The sequence below is a fragment of the Pezoporus wallicus genome, unplaced genomic scaffold (assembly GCF_028554395.1).
Source record: "Pezoporus wallicus isolate ANWC-B61680 ecotype Strahan unplaced genomic scaffold, APGP_CSIRO_Pwel_v1 contig_8047, whole genome shotgun sequence".
NCBI classification, from domain to species: Eukaryota; Metazoa; Chordata; class Aves; order Psittaciformes; family Psittacidae; genus Pezoporus; species Pezoporus wallicus.
In genome coordinates this window covers 943,929-965,148 of record NW_026639548.1, presented here as the reverse complement: position 1 = coordinate 965,148, position 21,220 = coordinate 943,929, and the positions used below count along the sequence as shown (strand labels likewise).

At 40.2% G+C, this 21,220-nt stretch overlaps 2 protein-coding genes and 1 non-coding gene across 4 annotated transcripts; 1 reads left to right on the top strand and 2 right to left on the bottom strand.

The window, feature by feature from the left end:
- Positions 1-109: 109 nt before the first annotated feature.
- Positions 110-9,489, bottom strand: RANBP1 (RAN binding protein 1). Its single transcript, XM_057414909.1, has 6 exons — positions 9,339-9,489; positions 7,192-7,328; positions 5,228-5,385; positions 3,209-3,337; positions 1,228-1,293; positions 110-285 (listed from the first exon to the last, which is right to left on the bottom strand). The coding sequence occupies exons 1-6, from the start codon at positions 9,351-9,353 to the stop codon at positions 161-163; spliced, it is 630 nt and encodes a 209-aa protein (XP_057270892.1). The 5' UTR covers positions 9,354-9,489; the 3' UTR covers positions 110-160.
- LOC130602279 (small nucleolar RNA SNORA77) lies at positions 1,013-1,145 on the bottom strand. The gene has a single exon (XR_008972870.1). It is a non-coding gene; the product is annotated as a small nucleolar RNA SNORA77 (small nucleolar RNA).
- Positions 9,490-10,024: 535 nt separating the features above from the next.
- On the top strand, positions 10,025-21,204 carry TRMT2A (tRNA methyltransferase 2 homolog A). Of its 2 annotated transcripts, none has more exons than XM_057414908.1 (11): positions 10,025-10,679; positions 11,371-11,479; positions 11,975-12,156; positions 13,041-13,155; positions 13,402-13,517; positions 14,136-14,247; positions 15,254-15,376; positions 15,978-16,053; positions 16,563-16,679; positions 16,910-17,006; positions 20,876-21,204. In XM_057414908.1, exons 1-11 carry the CDS (start codon positions 10,081-10,083, stop codon positions 21,084-21,086), a joined length of 1,857 nt encoding a protein of 618 aa, XP_057270891.1. In that variant the 5' UTR covers positions 10,025-10,080; the 3' UTR covers positions 21,087-21,204. The 2 variants fall into 2 exon arrangements, with proteins under 2 accessions (XP_057270891.1, XP_057270890.1); XM_057414907.1 differs by lacking the exon at positions 20,876-21,204 and adding an exon at positions 17,334-17,703.
- The last annotated feature ends 16 nt before the right edge of the window (positions 21,205-21,220 follow it).

The window sequence follows — 21,220 nt, the reverse complement described above, 5'->3', positions numbered from 1 at the left end:
ACAAAAGCTTAGAAAAAAATAACCTGAACGTTGAATTCAGTTCCTTATAAAGTCCCTTGTAAAAAAAAAGAAAAAAAAAAAGAAAAAAGGGAAAAAAAAATGGAAATTAAAAAAAAAACAACAAAACAACAAAAGGAAAAACTGCAAGGCCCAGAATGATTTATTGCTTTTCTTCAGTTTTTTCCTTGGTCTCTTTCTTCTCAGATTCTTTGCTCTCTTCCTTTACAGAAAGCTCTTCTAGTTTTTCAGCAACTTTATCAGCGCTATCATTTTTGTCTGTGCCTGCTAAGAGATTGATTAGGAAGAAAGTTACAAACTGGCAGTAATGGATTTTTCCTGTTAGAGGGGAAAGTGGAGGGTGAGACAGGTGGGGAGACACCACTGGTATTTGGAGTGATAACAAGAGGAAAGAAATTCTCCACTGATCACTGGAGTGATTGATTCCAGTTCTTTTCCTTTGGTAAGCACCTCAGATGTCACAGTTTGAGAAATACCACTTGAGGGCCTAATCCTAGGGACTGAGAAACATGAACATTTGGTCACCTTTGCTGCTACCAGTAACAGGCTCCATGCAGTGTCCAGTCAAGACAATGTCTCAAACCCATGGCTTCTTATGCATCTCGATCAAAAGTCAAGTTCCCCAGTTTGAAACTGGGGAAGAGGAAGTTCTTAAGACTGCAAAAATATGCTCTAAATATCTTGATGAGTGCTGACTGTACACCACCCATAATCAGTACTCTAGAAAGATGGAGGTGTTTATTTTACATGGTGAGCTATCTTGACACAGGCAATTCTACAAGGCAGTGAGTTAATCAATAGAGACCTGTGAAGAAATGTTAAAACTTCATATACATTAACAACTATAAAAATTAAGTATTCTACTTGCATGATTATATATTTGTGGAATTTAGGAAGGGGAACTGGAAGAAGGAAATATCACTGTGGTTGCAGTGTTCACAGTTCACTTGTGTAATATAGACCAGAAATGCTTCCTTAGTAGCCTTTCCAAAAGGGCAATGTCCCAACAGCAACTGTAACAGCCTTCTATAAGAAAGAAGGCAATCGTCACTCCTGTGAACTATTGCTCTCGCAGACAGAAAAAGCACCTGAACTGAAGACCGCAGTTCAGTACAGAGTGAGTCTGCTGAAACAGCACTCCAGGGCGCTGTAACCACTCAGACACCTGGAAAAAGCAGCATGGTACTACACTTAGACTTGTAGCCTTACCTTTCTTTGCTCTCTGGTTTACTTCATTCCTGCATTCTTCAAATTTTGCCTTGAATTTCTGTGCATCTGTTTTGGTACAGACAAAATATATTTTTCATTAGTTTTACCTCCTTCCAACACTGAATACTTCCAATCTTGACTAAAGATACTTGGGGAAAAGTTTTGTGCAAACAAAACTCATAAGCACTTATGAAGTAGTCTAGTTTAAAATCATATAAGACGCTATGTGAAATTCTTAAATCGCATCTTGTGCAGAAGCAGTTTATTTTCTTTAGCAAGCCTATTAAAGCACCTGATTTTGCAAGGTATTTAAAACTATGCCAGAAGCAGCTGTTCTGTAGTTACTGCAACTCCCAGCTGTCCCTAGCCTACAGGAATAAGAATGATGTCAGGCACTGCTAATATGACTGTGTGCTAAAGTCTGAAGATCAGCTACTCTCTGCCAGCTACATTATACCCTAGAAGACCTCCAGTTCCTTACCATAACTTACAATTCTTAGCATCAAGAATGCAAGGTAAAGCCTGTTTCACTAGTACAGCATTCAAATTCAACTCCCCAAGGCCCAGACTCAAACTGTTCCTGACTACAATAGCTAAGGAAGCATAAGCCTTGTTATGTTTTGGCTTAATCCTCCACTTGATTTAACAGTCATTCCAAGCAGTTGATCAAGTTACAATAATGTTTCTATGCAAGTAATATAAGCAACAGGACACAAGAGCAGATCATGCAAGGCAGTTTTTAACATCAGAAAGGTAAGAAGGTAATTTTGTATATGCCAACTCTGTCTGACTGACCACATGAGGTCACTGTTCCACCACAGGAATTCAGAAGCCACTATGAAACTAGTTCAGGAAGCATTTGTATCAATTCCTTTTCAAGCATCACCAATAGGAAGGATACTTGAAGGGCAGGCTTATGTCTATTCACATGTCAGCTGCTCAGTCAGTACTGCAAGGATAAACAGGCAAAGAGGACTTCTCCCTCAAGACAAACACTCAATGAGCTGAACAACTTCTACCAGAAAGAGACTTTTCAAAGATAAACAAATAGTTACCAAACCCCTTTAATTTCCTGATTAAGGACAAAGCAGTAGGACCAGGAAGACTTATTTGGTTAAATAACATGATATTGGAGACTTCAGGATAAGGAAGCAAACAAGATATACTAAGTTCTTCCCAGATATAGGGAAATCCATCTAATTAAAAAATATACAACATTATTAGCCATCTAGCATGTAGGGAGAAGAGGTGGCTAATACACTAAACTTGTGTGGCAAATGACAAAGCAGGAAACACAAACATTTTTCCTCTTTAATTTTGCCTTTTTTTTCTTTTTTAAGGAAACAAAAAAACCACTTCTTTGATGCAATCTTAAGGAGCTGGGAAAACTACATTAGCATTCAGCCCTAGCTAACTGATCCATCTGTAATCACAGACCTACTTTCTGTTCTGGTAGTACTGAAAAAGAGCATCAACTACTATGATAGTGCTTTTCACTGCACATTTTAATTCAATCAAAATAAAGAAGATACTCAAAACAATTATAAGAAAATATCACATGTTCTGCTAATGCAGACAGATCAGAAATCTCAGGTCAGCACTTCTTTGCTTCTAATGCAAACATGTAATCAACTACAACTGAGCACCTGAGATAAATGAAAGCAAGCTGCATGTATTAATCTCTACCCCATAGTATTACTGCTTTTAGTTTTATTCTAATTAGCATTACACTTGCATGACATGGCTTAAGTAAAAAAAGAAACCAGTGCCCAAGGCAGAAAGCTCTAATTACTGCACTGTTTGTCAACACATATGGTTAAGCAATTAACCAACTTCTCTCAGTTGAAGCAGTAATTAGCTAACACTACCATGCAGTGGTAAGATATAGCATACCTGCAATAGTGGTTTACTGTAGTGTTTAGACATGTAATGTAACTTAACAGTGTAGAATCAATGTTAAGTTCAGTGCCAGTCTACTCACTCTCTGCATTTAAAAACCGGATTGCCAGAAGCTCAGGCTTGGGGCTTTCATCTGCAAAGTCAGCATGTGTGTTCCAGACCCACGCCCTGTCGCTCCCAGCATTAGGCCTCAGCTCCATTAAAGGTGTGACTGAAAGGAAAACATTTAAAGATGTACAAAGCACAATAGTAAATGTTTTCCACGAGCCTCCGTAAGTCTTACTGACAAATGGCTGCAATGCTTATGTAAAATACTTTACGCAGAAATACTTCGGGTAAATAGAAGGTAATGGTGCCCACGTATATCTTTTCCTTACATTGTCAAATAAAAGGATGCAAGACCATCACTGCATAAAAGAATGCTAGATTCCCTGTTTTAAGAAAGGGTTTCATTCAATTGTTGCATAAAAAAAAAAATAAATGACTGTGATGCTATGAGAAATGCAGTCACTAAGCACAGTCACAGTTTAGGAGGAAAGGGAACCCAAACAGACAAAACCATATTCATTCTTTTGCACACTGAAAATACTACATACTACAGAAAAATACTTAAGAAAAGCCTTATTCCCACAATTAGTCAAACAAGGTTCATTTCTCTCCCATCATCTACAAACAGATATCACACAATCCTGCAGTGCTGCAAGATGTGCACAGCATATGTTCAACCCATTTGATCCTTCCCAGTAAATGGAACTCTTTCCCTCCAAGACATGATAATTACTTCACTTGACTGAGGAAGTTGGAACTTTGACAGAGTGCTCTGAGACTTTTTATGCTATGCACATGCAAAGTTTAAACAAGGCTTCCCCCCCACCGGGTCCTTTCTTTAGTCTGGGAGAAATCTGAAGCTTACTCACTTTCTTGCATGTTTTAAATTTAGAGATCAAATTACATTTCATTTAATGTTTTGGAAAACACAAAAAACCCTTTTGAGACTAACACTATAAATTCATCAATCCTGCTTTGCATATGTGCAATATTTATTTTCTAAACAAAAGGTTTATTCTTGTTGGTGACTATAACTCTTTCATATTTGCCATTTCAATTACTAAACAGGAACACCTGTGTCCCCTGTATAGTCTGATTCTCTGAAAAGAACTGCCCACAGAAAACAAGCATTATTGCTTCTGACTTCGGATTTGTATTAAGCTACTCAAAACAAGTCATTTCAAGTTATCTAAATGTGATTTAACTCCAGAGAATACTATTGTACTCTTCATGTAAAAACCTGAGTATTACCAAAGCAAGCAAGCAACAAACTATTATCAAATTAGTCTACTTGTTGCTAGTTCTATTGACTTTCAAGTCTGTCTTTCCCTTTCATGTTCATTTTTATTCAGAGGATCAAAGGAACAAACCCCTCCTCTCAGCTCCATCAGCTCTCACTACACTTTCTTTTTGAAGGATTAGCTGAATATACCATGTTCATTTCAGTTTACTTCACAAGCAGAGAAAGGCAGCCATAGATTAGTCTAGCGTCTCAGTATGTTTTCTGATTGATAAGCAATTGCTTCTATCTAATCAAAGTAGTAAATTGTTACATGATTACTTATTTTCCATTATTTTATTAAAACAGCCAGCATACATTTATTTCTTATTATTTTCCACACTGTTAACTATTAAAAAGAACATGCACACACTGACTGGGATCAACCACATCTGCCTATCCCAGCTAAATTTTAAAGTGTCTTTAGAACACTATCAGAGTCTGAAGGGGAACAAAAAAAAAATCCAAACAAAAAAAACACCAAACCCAAAACAACAAAACCCAAAAAACTTCTAGTCCCATCCTTGCAGACAATCATCAACACAAATTAAAGGTTCTTTCCATTAACAAAAATAAGCATTCATTGTTTCTGATGCTTGTAGCCTTGTGTGCATAGCAAGAGACAACTGTATCTACAGTACAATACGAATTTGGCGCCCCTTTAAAGACACACAACAGTTCTCTGCCTGCTATTAAAAAGGCACTGTGTTCTTAATCTACAGTGTACACTTTGACAAGCTTATTTTTAAAAACAAGTAGTAAAGTTGAACATACTATAATGGTTTGCACAGATTTTTAGGGTTTTATCCCTCCTCATGAGAAGGCGAATTGTTCCCTTCTCCTTGTGTTTTAGGAGTTTTACGTCACCAGTTCCTCGTTCTTTCCATTCTGGAAGGTCATTCTCGGATGCAAATCGAAATAGCTTTGCTCGCCTTGAAGAAGAGAGAATTCAAGAAGTTAGCCTGCATGTAGAAACATTTATCAAAAAGCAGACTTGACATGATCAGTACAGTTGTTGTTTTAAAAGCCACACACAACAAAAAAAATTATTACTTTAGTAAGGTTCCCTGTTCTGCTTCAGCATTCAAACAGAGAAACTGATAAAAGAAACCCACATTTAGTAATAAACTATTAGGAAATATGCAATATTCTAATATTCAAGAGGTTCTGGACACATTTGGGGGGGATGATAAATGTATTTGGTGTAGGCTACCTTTTAAATTAAGGTAGCTAATTAACACATTTTGCTATAGCTAGAGTTTTTCTATCTATTATGAATACAACTGCTCCATCCAACCAGCAATATTTATTAATTCAAGAAACTGAGCACCTTGAGGCTAAGAAAAGACTCTTGCATAATTCCAAGCCCAATATTTGATCAACTGTTAACAAAGTGCCTCACCCTCTAGAGTCACTCATTTCCTTTTAACTCCTAAAACTTAGTTGTTGCTTTTCTTAACTCAGGAATAAAGGAAGTGCTGCACTGCAGTGCAACATACCTGCTTCAGAACATCCCTGTTTAATTTCCCAAGATGGTAGTATGCCAAAAGAGAAACAGCAGTCTGGTACATTAGCCAAAACTGACCCAAGAGGCTGTCTGAGCTCTGCTAGTGAGGAATTTAAGATTCTGCTATAGAAAAGGAAGCACCTATTCACACGACAGGATATATATGAAAATGTAAAAGAGCAAGGCATAGGGAATTGTAATAAGGCAGGTCCTTCATGAAAAAGATGGGACATGCAACTCTTAACAGATGCTCTGATGTAGAACTACTTGGTTCCAAAGCAAGTCCTTCCTTTGAAGTCCAGCTGGGGACTCAGTAGGGAATAAAAAGGATTCCTTTCCTCCTTCACCCCTTTGTAGACATAATAAACCTACAGAGCACTGGAACATACACTGTTATTTCCCCCACTTCCTTCTTAATTAAGAAAATTTCTTCTTTCCATCTGATATTGCATGTCACATGCACAGAGAGGCCTAATGGTCAGAGACCTCATCATGCTTGTCAAAAATTGACCACTGCTTTAATTTTTACCAGAATTTGTATAAAGAGAACTCAAATCTCTCTTCCTGATGAATAACACCCTGCTGTGATTAAGTAAAAGCAGTATTTTCTTAAACCTATTTAAAGCAAACACATCAGGGATCACATTCAAAACACTGCTTAAGCCTTTAGCCTCCATATTTCTTCAGACAGATCATACATCTTAAGCAAGCTACCATGATTTGAGAACAAGCCTAATCTAAGGATAAAACTATGTTTAACACAACAGAAAAGTACTAGCACAAATGTCCCCATACTGTACTGCATCTACTGCCTTTATTGTTTCAGCACATCATACATACATCATCCTTTACAACTGGGGATGCACGGCAGCTACACTACATGCATCTCACCACCACCCCACACCCCCCCTGATACTTGTTTTATACTGTGATCACACAGCTTCAAACCTCTGATTATTATCCAAGTCAATGTCTTCCTACAGGCTAAACAATATTAAAAGCAGATTTCTGGTATCAGCTCCCTTCTATTTTTCCAGACTTCAGAGTCTCTTGGGGCATTATTATCAATAATTTCCCCATTCAACCTCTGCTATCACAGTAAATAGCTACCAACTTAGGTTACCACTTCATACACAGAGAATCTTAACAAGTTACCTATCTTTTTATAAACACATCCAAATTTAAGCCTAATAAACATTTACATATATTAATTTAGAAATATTCTACTTGCATCTTAAAGAGTTCTTCCTCATCTTCTTCCAGAGTTTTTATTTCTTGCTCAGGAAGGGAAACTATGGGCTCAAACTGAGGATCATGGTTAGAATCATCTGCATTTTCAGTTGAAGTATCATGCTCATCATGCGTTTCCTGGAAAGAGAGGTAAAAGCCAAAAACTTGCTATGTACTTAAAATCTGAAGTACTCATATCTGTGTTTAAAATTAAAATGTTTGTAACTATTCAGCAATTGGATTTTAGTAACTGAAATACCCTGTAATAATAAAGAAAAATTATTATAGTGGAAAACAAAGGTTTAAAGTAAACATACACCAAAGAAAAGTAAAAAGCTGCTCTTGCAGTGCCAGGTATTTTAGTCCTACCACTCACGAACTGTGCAGAGGCTCAGCTTTGAAGCTCTTCATTATGTAAAAATAATGCCTTCTCCTATTTCTCCTCTATAATGTGTTTTACTAAAGCACTACTATTTCTTAGTGGCTAATGGCCTACCATTAATGGAAAACAAAACCAAACCCCACAAACATACCACCAATACAACCACCTAACCCAGCTTAAGCGACACATTACTTCCAGAAGTTCATTATTCCAATTTTACGTATTGGAATCATCCATAATCAAAGGTATTTTTGAAGCACGGTTGCAACACACATGACTGTTTCTTTTTGCTTTAAGAATTAAAGTTTTTTTGCTTTAAGATTCTTTGTAGAGCTTTACGTTATGGGCAAATGGCCAAAATATGACCTCCTATTTAGTTATTTAAGAATATGCAATAGCATTCATTAAGCTTAAGAATTGTCTTTAGTATGCGACTAGTGACTAAAGGATAAACATCTCCACTAGTTCATACATATGCACTGCTAAGGATTCAGTACAGAAGCCTAGGAGGGAAATTCATCTGCAAGTTTAATGAGGCCACAAACAGCTATCTCAGGTCAAGGGAACTGATTTGGGGCTTTTTGCTGTTGTCTGAATAACAGAAAAAGCAAAAAACAATGTACACATCAAAGACACTTATATCTTATTTTCGCTTTCCAGATGAAAGAGTCCACTCTTACATATTCTGCTTAAGGTTATCTTTTATAGAGCAGGTACGCATCACGCATGAATAAAGCGACTGGCATGAAGCACCCTATTTTCACTAAATAGGAAAAAAATAAAGAAGGGTGAAGGGAGAATTAGGTGAGAATGCTGCAAAATAAGTTTTGGTTATGTTAGCATCACAGCAGCTACCATTAGTTTTCCATCCCCAGTAAGAAAACGTAAGAAAAAAGCCAAAAAGGCATTAAGTCACATCAGGTTTTAAGAAAAAAAGGAAAGAAACGTTGGCCAAACTTTTAGATAGTCTCCTCCAGCAGCAAGCAGCACATCCCATATCGTAATCCATCACCTGTTCCGTGCCTGACCAATTAACTACAGAAGTAGTGAGAAACCCGTAATTCAGAACAGCCACATGTAAGAGAAAGCAGATCCCGTTATCACAATAAGATCCCGTCCTGCCGCTATGCAAGCACGTGGGGCTGCTCCCCTCGCTGGGCCGCGGCACGACGGGTTCAGTCCAGAGGCGGGGGGGAGGGGCTGGAAAGGAGGAGGAGAAGAAAAAAAGGAGAAAGAGGAGATGGTTCTCTAAGAAGCGGCCAGGTCGCGGACGAAACCGGCTCCAGCTCTCTCGCGGTCGGGAGGAGACGCGGCCGTTGCAGGGCGCCCACTGGGCGGGCCAGGAGCGCACCCTCCCCTACCAAGGGGGGGGGGCCAGGCCTCAGGAGACGCACGTGCCCGAGCCGCCTGAAACGGCGGGGCGGCCGCACCGAGCCCAGCCTTGCGGGACGCGGCGGCGCTGCCGCTACCTCCTTCCGGCAAGGCCCAGAACCCGTCCTTCCCGGCCCCGGGCTTCGCTTGACCTCCGGTCCCCCGCCCGCCTAAATCTTTCGGTTCCTGTGCGCCGCCCCACGCCCGGCCGGCCCTTGGGCCCTGTCCCCGGCCCTGAGCCTCCAGCCGGGCCCCACCTGTTTCCGTTACTCTCCCTCACCACCGTGGCCCGCGCTACCTCCCCTTTTCCCCCGCCCGCATCCCCCCTCAACTCCAGGCCTTCCCACTAAGGTACCCGGCTCCCCTGCCCACCGGAGCGCGCCCGCCGCCCTCACCTTGGTGTCCGCCATGGGGCCGGGCTCACTGCGCGCCGCTCGCCGTTACCGCCTGGCCGCCGAGCTTCCTGCCGCGCGCCCCCGCCCCTCCCGCCTTTACCTCATTCCCGCAGCCCGCGCCGCCGCCGCCGCAAGGCCCGATGGGAAACACCCACTTTCCCTCAGCGCCGCGCTCCTGGCCCGCCCCCGGCGCGCCGCGGCTGGTGAGGACCTAGGAGCGGGGAAAGCACCGGTCGCGCCTGCCCCGGCCTTGCCCTCAGCCCCGTTCGGGGACACCGATCCCCGCCCCGGACCCCCCCTGCTCCCGGCAAAGGTTTTTTTTTTGTTGTCCCGCTCCTGAGGCGCTTCCCATCAGCCCTCGCGGCATGGCGGCGACCGACCCAAGATGGCGCCCGCGTGCGTGACGGACGGGTCAGTACTGTAGTCGCTTCTTAAACACCGGTGTTTGGTTTTCAAGCGACGCGGCTGACCCGCGCGCGAGCGGCGTCAGAAACGGGAATAAACCCGCTTCTCTCCCGTTCCGCTTGCTACGGTCTCTGGGTGACGCCACAGCCCCGCCCGCAGGAGTCCGGCCCGAGGAAGCGTGAGGACTGCGCGGGCCGCGGTTGCCCCGGTGCTGGCGCTGAGGAGAGGCGGCGCGGGTGCTGTGGGCGCACCGTGGGGCCGAGGTAGGCCTGGTGGCCCGCGTTGAGGGGAGGCCGGCGTAGGTACTGTGCGGCCGCACCGAGGGGCTGGCGGGAGCATGTCGGAGGACAGCGATCGGTGCGACCCCGACAGCGTCGCGGCTCCTGTGCTGGAGGCTACAGATGGGGCTGAAGTGGAGGGCCAGGAAGATGGAGGAGGGGGTAGCCCCGCGGCCTGCCACGACATGTACAGATACATTAAGGGAGACTTGTTCACCTCCGAGATCTATAAATTAGAAATACAGAACCTTCCCAAATATATCGGGTTTAATGACGTGAAAAAGTTCCTTGCCAAATACGGGCTCAATCCTCACAAGATAAAACTTTTCGGGAAACAGACATTTGCATTCGTAACGTTCAAGAGTGAGGAGGAGAGGGACCAGGCAATGAAAGTCCTGCATGGGGTGTTGTGGAAGAGCCGGCACCTCAGCGTCAGACTTGCCAAGCCCAAAGCTGACCCGATCGCCAAGAAAAGGAAGAAGGAAGAGGAGATGGAGCAGGGAGAGGTGAAGCGTCTGGCTCCCTCCAAAGCCGGTGCAGAGGAGCCCCTGAGCAAACAAATAGCAGATGTTGTGACCCCGTTGTGGAACGTGCCCTACGAAGAGCAGCTGGCCAGAAAGAAGCAGGAATGCGAACAAGTGCTGCAGAAGCTAACAAAGTAATTCCTCTTTGTAAAGCTACTGTCATGTTTACAAGACGTGACGTTATGATGGGATATAGCTAAATTTGCACAAATTGCTATCTCTAAAGTAAGTTAGAGGTAGGTCAAAAAACAAATTCCCATACAAAGTAAATTAATCTGCAATGCTCAGACCTAAAAACTGTTCCAGCTGACAAAGTTTGTTGTTCTTGCTCAGCCTCAGAACATTGCTAAATGAAAGCGCATTCTTTTAAGACCTGTTAAAAAATCTTAATAGGCCTAAGCAGAAGGATGGATGTTTGTGCCCTTGAAAAAATTTGGTACTGTCAAGTGGTGTGAGAGGGGATCAGTCAGTAGAGATGGTAAATCACTGTGAGGATTTTCTCTTTAAAAATCCCCTCAAATATTTATGCCTGATCTTTGTAGATCAAAATATCCCTTCTATCCTTTGCCTCACATAGATAAAGCTGGCATTTTTTCATGCATGGGTACATACTTTTCCAACTACATTTAACTTTTTTTTTTTTTCAGGTACAGATCTTGTAAAGTTGGTGGGGTTTGCATGTTAAAATCATTTTCATCTGATAATACAATACTTTTTATGACCTGTACCAAAAAAAAAAAAAAAAAAGAAAAAAAAGTCTTGTGCAACTGTTAACCTCAGTTTTTCTAAATGTGTACTTTAAAATTTTGTTTCTGATTTGGGCAGGGAAATAGGAAATAACAACAGAGCTTTATTACCTTGGTTGTTCCTCCAGAAGCAGAAGTATAATAAACTCTGTTGTCCAGTAGAGGGAGTGAAAGCATCACCATTACAGGTAATGTGATCCTCGGTAAAGTATGAAATGGGATTAATGAGTTTTGGGTAAAATTAAAATTTAAAATGTAAATCTATTTAGCCTTAAAATAGAGTGAGCAAACTGAATATTTGACTTTATCTTGTAATGATTGATGAATTTCAGACATTGCCTTTCAGATAAATACTATGGAAATATTTAGAGGAAGCAGAATAGTTAAAATTAACTGGATATTCTAACTTTAAAACTAACATGCTGTCCCTAGAAGCTTGCATTCTGGGCTGATACATTCTTCAATAGAGGCAATATTTTTCTGTTTAAATGGCAAGATTTACTAATAAGTTTTCATTATTGCTGTTCTCATATATTAAAATCCATTAATAGCTTCCATATGAATCGAATGTCCTATGTTCGCGTGCAGATACATTTAATCATATGAGGGTTGCTTCAGGAAAAACTTGGCATGTACAGTTAAGTGCTATGTAAATATCTTACATAACTTTATTTTAAATCTAGACTGAATATCGCAACAAATGTGAGTTCTTGATTGGGATTGGTGTAAATCAAGAAGACAAAACTGTGGGTTGTCGTCTTGGCAAATATAAGGGTGGTACATGTGCTGTAGTGGAGCCATTCGATACTATTCACATTCCTGCTATTGCCAAAAAAGTAGTAAAAGTTTTCCAAGACTACATAAGGTGAGCACAAGTACAATGATTTCTCTGTAAAGGTTTTGATATCTTACTCAAAAATATCTTTAAAACTAAATATTATGACAAGCTTAGTGTTTGCTCTGAGCTTTATGACCTAAGATATACCAGTCTCAATGTTCAGCAGATCTTTGATGCTTACATCTTGTACTTATATCACTGGGTGGTTTTCCCTTGCTCTTGCTCAGCTCTTCAGAGATGGAGGTACAGGTACCAGCCAAACACAGCTTTATCTCACGTAATAAGATGTGTAAGTCCACAATAAAATGTGTCTGTTATTTGAGAGCTTCTTCCACTAATTGTAAAGAAATACTCAGAAAAAGGCTTTTTAAAAGAGTAATTTGGATAGCAAACGTCAGTTGCTTCCTTGGATGAAGAGAAGAATCAACAAGGAATAAAATGGAAGATGTAAATTTAAGCAACAGTATTTTTTGGGAGAAGGAGTGGTTTCTTTAAAAAGCAACTAAATCCTCAAAAATGGAAAGCTCAGAAGAACTATGAAGATGGAAAGTCTGAACTTGGTATGAATCACATAAGCCAATGAAGGCATTATAAAAAACCGGGTCATCCTCTGAGTGCGGTAAGAAGCTGCCTGTATCCTATCTGTAATTGTGGATAGGTTAAAATGGGCAAGAGAGTAGTGAGAAGCAGGGACAGATTATTTTGCATTAGGAGATACTATCTATTTATCAGTCTCTTTTCTTCTTCATTAAGATGTGGAAGTCATTCTTGACAAATCAATGTAGCCTCTGTTTGTACTTAATGTTTTTCATCACTTTGCATAGTGAGCTGGCTTTTGTTTCAATCAGCTATTGAATGTTATGCAAAAAAAATAGTTCTCTGTTAAGTAACTGAGCTTCTGAAAATTGCAGGTCAACTCCTTACTCAGTTTACAGCCCGGAAACCTATGAAGGTCACTGGAAACAGCTCACTGTCCGTACCAGCAGGAATGGCCACATCATGGCAATTGTTTATTTTAATCCTCAGGTATTTAACTTGATACATAATGTGCAGCCAGACAAATAGCTTTAAAATAACATAAATTTGATTTTATGAATAGTGCATATGAAAGAGAAATATTACTTGGTGAGTTTACCTTCTATTACTACTCTTCTGTTTAGATGAATCTGATACATGGAAGTGAACAAGTAATTAATATAGAATGTGTACACTAAATCAGATCTTTAAGTCACTAAGATAACTATTCTTTGTTCTTTCAAATGAAACCTTTAGAAATTAAGTAAGGAAGAGCTGGCTGACCTGAAAAACTCGCTGGCAAAGTACTTCACGGAAGGGATGGGAAAGACCAGTGGTGTTACTTCTCTCTACTTTGTGGAAGAAGGACAAAGGTGAGAGAGTTGACTTTGGTTTGGGGGGGGGGGTTGTTTGCAACAGAAAAATAGGTGGCACTTCCACACCACTGTTTTGTCTATTTCAGGTAGCAGCAGTGTTACTTATTTGGTGAACAGTTGTTTATCTTTTCCACAAGAGACCCCTGAAATTTCCCATTCTCCTGTAGTGCTCAGGTGGACAAAGGCAGGCAAAATTTTCAGTGGGTAAACCCACTAGTTGCTGGCTGCCAAGCTGTAGAAGTATTTACTGCAGTAGATGGATATTTATTATTATCAGCAAGTAACTTCTGCTCCCTTTTGTCCTTATTTCATGTGATTGTTTGATTGCACCATCCTCTTCCACAGAGCATAAGGCTCACACTTCATCTAGAGACAGTGTAGGTTCTGCTGTTGACATCAGTGGAACAACTGTACACTGTCAGAAAAAAAAGTGGCCAAAAAGATCATCTCTAAAAGGATATGATAAATGTTGGCCCACTATAAATTACTGTTTAGCATGTAGTACTGCAGTTTTAAAGATGAATAGAGCTTTGGTAAAAATTCTGACAAATGTGTTTGTCTTCTCTTTTTTTCTCTTTCTTTCTTTTTCACCTCACCGGGCCTTCCTCCCACCAGGAAGTCTCCCAGTCTTGAAGACTTGCCTTTGGAGCATGTGGCTGGTGACAAGTACATATATGAAGAACTTCTTGGCCTAAAATTTAGAATTTCTCCTCATGCATTTTTTCAGGTAAGGATGATACAACTTGCTGATTTGACTGGGTTTGCATTAATGCCCTTAAGCTTGGCTAATGCTGGGTAACAGGATGTTATATAGCTAGAGATCTAATCTTTTAGATATTTGGTATGATTAAATACCTTTGAGTATTGTGTTTGGCTGTAAAAACAGTGAATGAGTGTAAACATGATGGGAGCATGTTGAAGACAACTTTTTGTTGCTTTTTAGTAGTTTAGTACCATTTGCCTCCTGTTGAATGGCAGCCTGTATGTACACAGGACATACAATAGGGAGTTCAGGAGTCTTTGTAGTACTAATTTTTGATTGGTGTTCCAAAACTTATTTCTACCCTTCTAACACTTCAAAGCCTCAGCAAGTGACCTGTATCATTGAAATGCAAAGTGCTGAAACAGGAAGGAAGCATGTAAATGCTTTGAAGCTAAACTACTTTCTATTATCTGCCATAGATTACAGATTATTTTCCGCACACACATAGTGTGCTTTGCTTGCTCTTCAGCACAAAGACTCTTGCTCTAGAGGCACTGGTTTAGAAAGCTTACTATACACTACTTCCTTAACCGTGATGTGTAACTATAGAATTTACTTCAAAGCAATATTACAACAAGATTAAAATTGTCTTAGTTAGATTCTAATGGTTTTGAATCTTTCCTTCTTCCTGTTCAAGGAGAGGAAGAATTTTTAAATTCAAGACCTCACGTTATTGCTTAGTATTTTGCTTAATTAATTTGCTTGCAGCCTCCTCTAGTTTCCAAACCTGCTTTTTAGGTACTACAGGACAAGTCATGTTTTCACTAGAACAGAGATAACAAAACATTACTTCTCAGAATTGAATGAGACTGTAACAATGGAATGGTGATGTCTCAGCATTTGCCAGTCTAGATCAGTTACATGGGATTGCAATTTACGTGTCAAGTTGACTTGTTTCTTAGGAACACGAAAAATACATGTGCACATTTACTCTATGAAGAAGTAGATCTATTGAAGCATAATTTCACAGGTAAACACGCAAGCTGCAGAAGTGTTGTACACTGCCATTAGAGAATGGGCACAACTGAGCCAAGAGAGCACGGTGCTTGACATTTGCTGCGGTACAGGAACCATTGGGATTTCTTTGGCAAAGGTGGGTAATTTCTCTTCCTGGCTATAAGCTACTTCAGAGATCTACGTCTGTTAATCGTGCTTAACTTGATACATTTGATATGCAACACATTATATCTTTAATTTTCTGCAACTAGTTTCTAATTCAACTGCTGGCAGCTGTTTTACCAAATCATGATGTGATGTTCAGCCTTGTGTTCAGCTGCCTAAATGATTTTGAAACCAATAGATTCAGAGAGAATAATAGGTCTGTAGGATAGCCAAAGTTTACTAGAATCTATCTTCTTAACTGGTTTGGACTATCTCAGAAAACTTTGGATATGAATAACCAATGTCTACTTACCTCATTTTTAGAGTAGAGCTTGCTAGACCGTATAATGGAGTCTGCTCCCCAAAAAGGCCAGCATAACTGGAGTCTTACCTGCAGGTTGGGATGACACAATTTCAGTTTTAAAAGTCCACATTTATTTGCATGGATATTTCTCAACCTTTTTTCTGGCTGCAAGGCAGTAATTTTCTGGCCAGGTACTAGTCACTGTTCGTGTAGTTAATTAACTGGTGATGCTCTGAATAGTGGTTCAATTTACATACCACAGACAGATCTTTTTCCGTTGATTCTATAGCAAGTAAAGAAAGTGATTGGAATTGAACTCTGCCAAGAAGCTGTACAGGACGCCAAAGTGAACGCCCAAATCAATGGTTAGTTAAGCTAAACCACTTAAGATCTCTGTTTGTTAAGAAGTATAGTAGTTGTATTGCTAGCTTCTCTTCGCCTTATCTGAGCAGCTTGGAATTACATGTTGTTGATAGTAATCTTGTCCGTTTTAAACATTTATCTCTCTTGAAAACAAATACTGTGTTAGTCTGTGAGATCAATTTTCCCGATGACTAACAGCTCTTCTTTTTCTGCAAAAAGAAAATGAAGATTTTGGTGCAGAAATGAGCTGAAGCCACAGTTAGCCTCATGAAGAAAACATTAACAGTAGCTATTTTTCATGGGGTTTTGCTTTAGTCCAGATAATGGAGGATACTCAAGTTACTGTTGTTTAAGTGACCTGAAGCACCAGCACTTGTTTAAATTACACTGATGGGAGGGTTGACTACACACTTTGTAGTTTGTAAAGCATCCCAAATTCATATCCACTTTGAGGATACTGAAGATGCTTTGACAAGTACCCTGATAACATCTTTTCTTTGTCTTTTTATAGAACTGACTAATATTGAATTTCATTGTGGGAAGGCTGAAGATATTGTTCCTTCCCTGATTAACATATTAGCTCCTCAGAACCCCATTACCATTGTGGATCCGCCACGAGCAGGGCTGCGTAAGTTTATCTTCTCTTACATTTCTAAGTCTGTTCTCAATGGTGATTGGTGGTGAACTTCAGAAAACAGCAGTGGAATAAATCAAGCAGGAGGCTTCAGGGATAGCTTGAAGCATCTGGGTATTGCAGTGGTTTTGTTCAGGCTGGAGTCTCGCCTGGAATTCTTCTGTGAGTCTTGTGCACACAGAACTATTTGTAGGTAAACGGCTCTCTTGGTTTTGATCATGTAGATTCCAAGGTAATTCTTGCCATTAGAAGAGCTGAACACCTGAAAAAGCTTATCTACGTATCCTGCAATCCCAGAGCTGCAATGAATAACTTTGTGGAGTGAGTATTTCTTGTGTTAAATTGAGTAAGTAAATGTGGTAAGAAAAATACATGCTTCCTGGGGAGTGGGACGGTGTTGGACTTCTAGTTTGAAGCCACATTCACTGAAGCTTACCACCTTTCACCAGAAACAGTTAGAGCTGCCACACAGCAAGCCAGGACCAGTACTGCCCAGTCAGCAAGTAATAAGGGAGATATTAGGGGTGGTGAATAACCCCATCATGGCATTGCAGCTTGGGGAAGAAAAACTTTTCTTGGAGGAGTAGCAGTTACAAACAGTATACTAAAATGTTAATACAGTTCTTTGTTCCCTCTGTTCCCATCAAGCCTTTGCCGGGCCCCTTCCAACAGGGTCAGAGGAGCCTCCTTCCGCCCCATTAAAGCACTGGCTGTGGATCTCTTCCCTCAGACCAAGCACTGTGAGCTACTGATACTCTTCGAAAGGGCTGACTATGCAAATGGGAGCTCTGCTGAAGCAGCACCTGCTGCTGCTCAAGCCACATTGTCAGGACATGGCACCAACCCATCAAACGCTGATTCAAGCCAAGCAACTTGTGTACGTTTACATCCTGCTCTCGATGAGAAGGAATCCGCTTAACTCCTGAGAGAGACTTGACAGAAACTACTTTTGCTTGTTAACAACTTCAATACCATTGTTTCTGTAACATCCAGGTAATAAATCTGCACAACAGAGTAATTGCAAGGCTTCCAAGTTATTTTATCATATCGATCTCAGTTAAGTTTCATCATGTACTTTTAGGCCAAATCCTGCTTTTCTCTTTCTGCCCTCAGGAAGAAAATCAAGTGAGTGAAGTAACATCTGGTGGTCTTGCTCGTGAACCACTTGAAACAGCTTCAAATCCAGTATGCCATGACTACATTCAGATACAACTATTTGAAACCTGGGCTGATTCTTAATGCACCACCCCTACCAGTGCACGTATAATATACCACACTGTGTTAGTGAATAGCAGCTGTATATCAACAAGTAAAGGACTGAGCAGTAAGGAAGAGCTGCCAACCAAGGGAACACAGTACTGAATTCCTAAAGCAAGTGATATAGTCAAAGGGACCTTTAAGCGCCAGTACTAACTCCTTTCATCCCTCAGTCTGTCACAATAGCACCAGGCCTATTGAGCAAGCCAGTAAATATGGAGCAATCTTAAATTTCCATAAATCCTGCACATGCTGAATCATCATGAGGAAGCAACAAACTCATATTGTAGTAAAAATGCTACGCTGTCCACAGCTGAAATCGGTGTCACTGACACTACAATAAAGGCTTTCCTAGATCATTTCCTAAGACATACAAGTGAAGCCGAGATGACCTCACTCCAAGCATGCCCTCACCAGTGACAGCTTACAGCCAGGTATCACTTAAGTAAAAATACAAATTTCCAATTAAGCTTTCATTTCAGGTGCTGTCTGACTATGTAAACATTAAATTCCTTAGCAAAAAAAATGAGCAAATCAGTACTTCCAGAATCAGTGAGCCTGTAATGGATTTAATTTCCATTAAAAAATATGTACAGGGATCAAGAAATAAAAGTTCCTTTTTCTAAATATGCTTAATCTATCACAATACTGATCACACTGGAGCATTTTATAATATCAAACTTTATTGCTCAAAACTAATTGTCTGAAAAATACACATGTAGTACTCAAAGACCAAACACAGAGGATTATATGATTGTGCAGAAAAAAAAGCAAGCAGAGGCTCAGTGACAATGAGGCTTTATAGTTGTACCAATTCAGCACGGGCATCAAGCAGCTGCACCCAGCACGACTCAGACCGCAACCATCATCACCTACTTGGGCAATAAGAATGAATTCCGGGTTGGTGGTTGTTTCATTTTCTCAGATACGCATCAGAACACTGTAACTGATGATTTTATTTGGTTAACAACAGAATGGCTTTTTGCACTTCACATTTCTTTCCAAGCAGAGCGAGGAGGTTATCGCTCCCTGAATTTTACTCCCGAACCAAAGTACAGTCTAGAGAGTTAATAAGATCTTCATGATGCTTTTTAAATACTTGGATATTACATGTAAGTTTTTTATAAAGCCTAACAGCATCACAGGAAAGTGGAAGGTTACATACAACAGTTAAGATTATGCATAATAGTCTTTCCAAACTTCTGAGTACCCAACTACTTCATCAGTTTTGTTTAATAAATATGGAAGAAAGAGCTGGATGCCTGATGTTTAAATAGGTAGCATCTGACTATTAACTGGAAGTCACAGTAAGTTTTCCATCAGTACCATGAAGATTTGAATGCACACTAATCCTTAAAGTCAATATACCACACTTTTGTCAAGAAGCACATAATATGCAAAGCACAAACTGTCCAAGTCCCAAAGAGATGGAACAGTTCTTAAAAATACACTCCATCCCTATAAAAATATCCATCCTCCTCTGGCTATAGAAGGGATAAATAACAAAGATCAGTGACAAAAGCAGCAGTTGTTTTATGCATTCGTACAGTCAAGATCTAAACCTTTACAGCCGATTACCTAGAAAACACACAAGTTACACGACAAGTTCAGGATACATCTTGAATCACACTGTAAGTGTTCATGCAGAAGCTGAAGTTAATGCAATGATCTATCCTCTATCACAGCAGCTCGTGCTTATGTGCAAATGCAAGACTGTTACACTCCAAACAATAGTAAACATTAAAACACAAGAATACTTCACAATGACATAAACAGCAGTTAAGTTGTTTGTTCCAGCAGTTATTGCGCGATTTTCTGGACATCTCTCCAGTTAAAGGCTGCAGCAAGGTCTAATACCATCTTTTTTTTGTTTGTTTTTGTTTAGAATGCATAATATATGTTCTAGGCTTTGGTTCACAATGAAATCTCTGGATGTTTTCATTAAGGGCAATGGTCACCTTGTGATTCTGATAGTGGCAGACTGAGGTAATACAGCAATCCTCTTAAAAATAATGAAAACAAATTTGTAAGCGAGGCATCTATGTATATTCTGCAGGTGACCTGCATATGTATTGACATTCTGGTACCAGAAAAATAAGGAGATCTACAAGGGTGATTTGTCTTTTACAGTGCCATCCAAGTACAGATTTTTCTGCTGAAAACACATAAGCCGAAGTAAAACCTACCTAAAAGAGTAGTATGGTTAGGCATAGGAGATAGAAGCCCTGTCTTTATTAAAAGAAAACAAAACCAGACAAACAGTAATCACTGCTTGTCACTACTGCACCAATATTATATACCCTTCAGAAGATGGAGATATATTAAAGCTATACAAAAAAAAGCAGAGGCAGTGTTTTTTTGCTTTTGTCTTTTTAGATAGGCCACTTCTTTAAATAATAGTTTATGTATAGTCTTCCAACTACCCGTATCCTGTCACAGCAGGATTACAACTTGTGAAACTGAAAAGCTAAATATAATATAAAATGGGTGAACTCCTATTTGCAGAGACCTCCAAGCACATCACTCAAACACAGAAATGGGTAAGACTCCAAGATTCCTCCTGTTTAGCTTCAAACATTCTATGCGGCATTATCTAATACTACAGCTATAAATTAAAATCTATGTATTTCCAAAACAACAGGTGACTATAAAAGGAGGTCTTACAATACTGATGCCAATATTGTTAAAATCCAGTAGGCACTAAGTTCATACTGCAGCACTCTATGTAACACGGTAAAAACAAAACCAATCAAAACCCCAAACAACCCCTTTCCCTTCAGCCCCCAGATCACTGTCCAGGTATGTACCAGGAGCTAAAGCAATTGTAACTAACTGAGCAATCCCTCTCCTAAGAGGAGGATGAAATGCAGCAGTACAACCCTTGGCCACCCCCAAAGCCCTACCACCACCTTGGTTTTCACTCTCTTCCTTAGGAACAAAGCAAAGAACCCGCAGAAATGGTTCCAAGAGAAGACTTACTGCAACCATTCCGTGAAGATCCTCGTAGGAAGAACGAAACCCACAGCCCAGTGCTTTCACTACAGCCTCAACAGTTCCTTCTGTGCTTCACTGAAAGCCTCAGATGACATCGTGAGTACTGCCTGGTTTCCAAGACTGTATGTAATAGTAGTTGCATATTTGTGATTTTCTTACTTATCAGTATAACCTGTCATGGTCTCATTCTACTCATTACTCTATATCATAAGCCAAATCTACATCCTAATTTTCATTGCTGAAGTTACACTTCTTCTTTAATAACTAAAAATGTAATTAAAAAA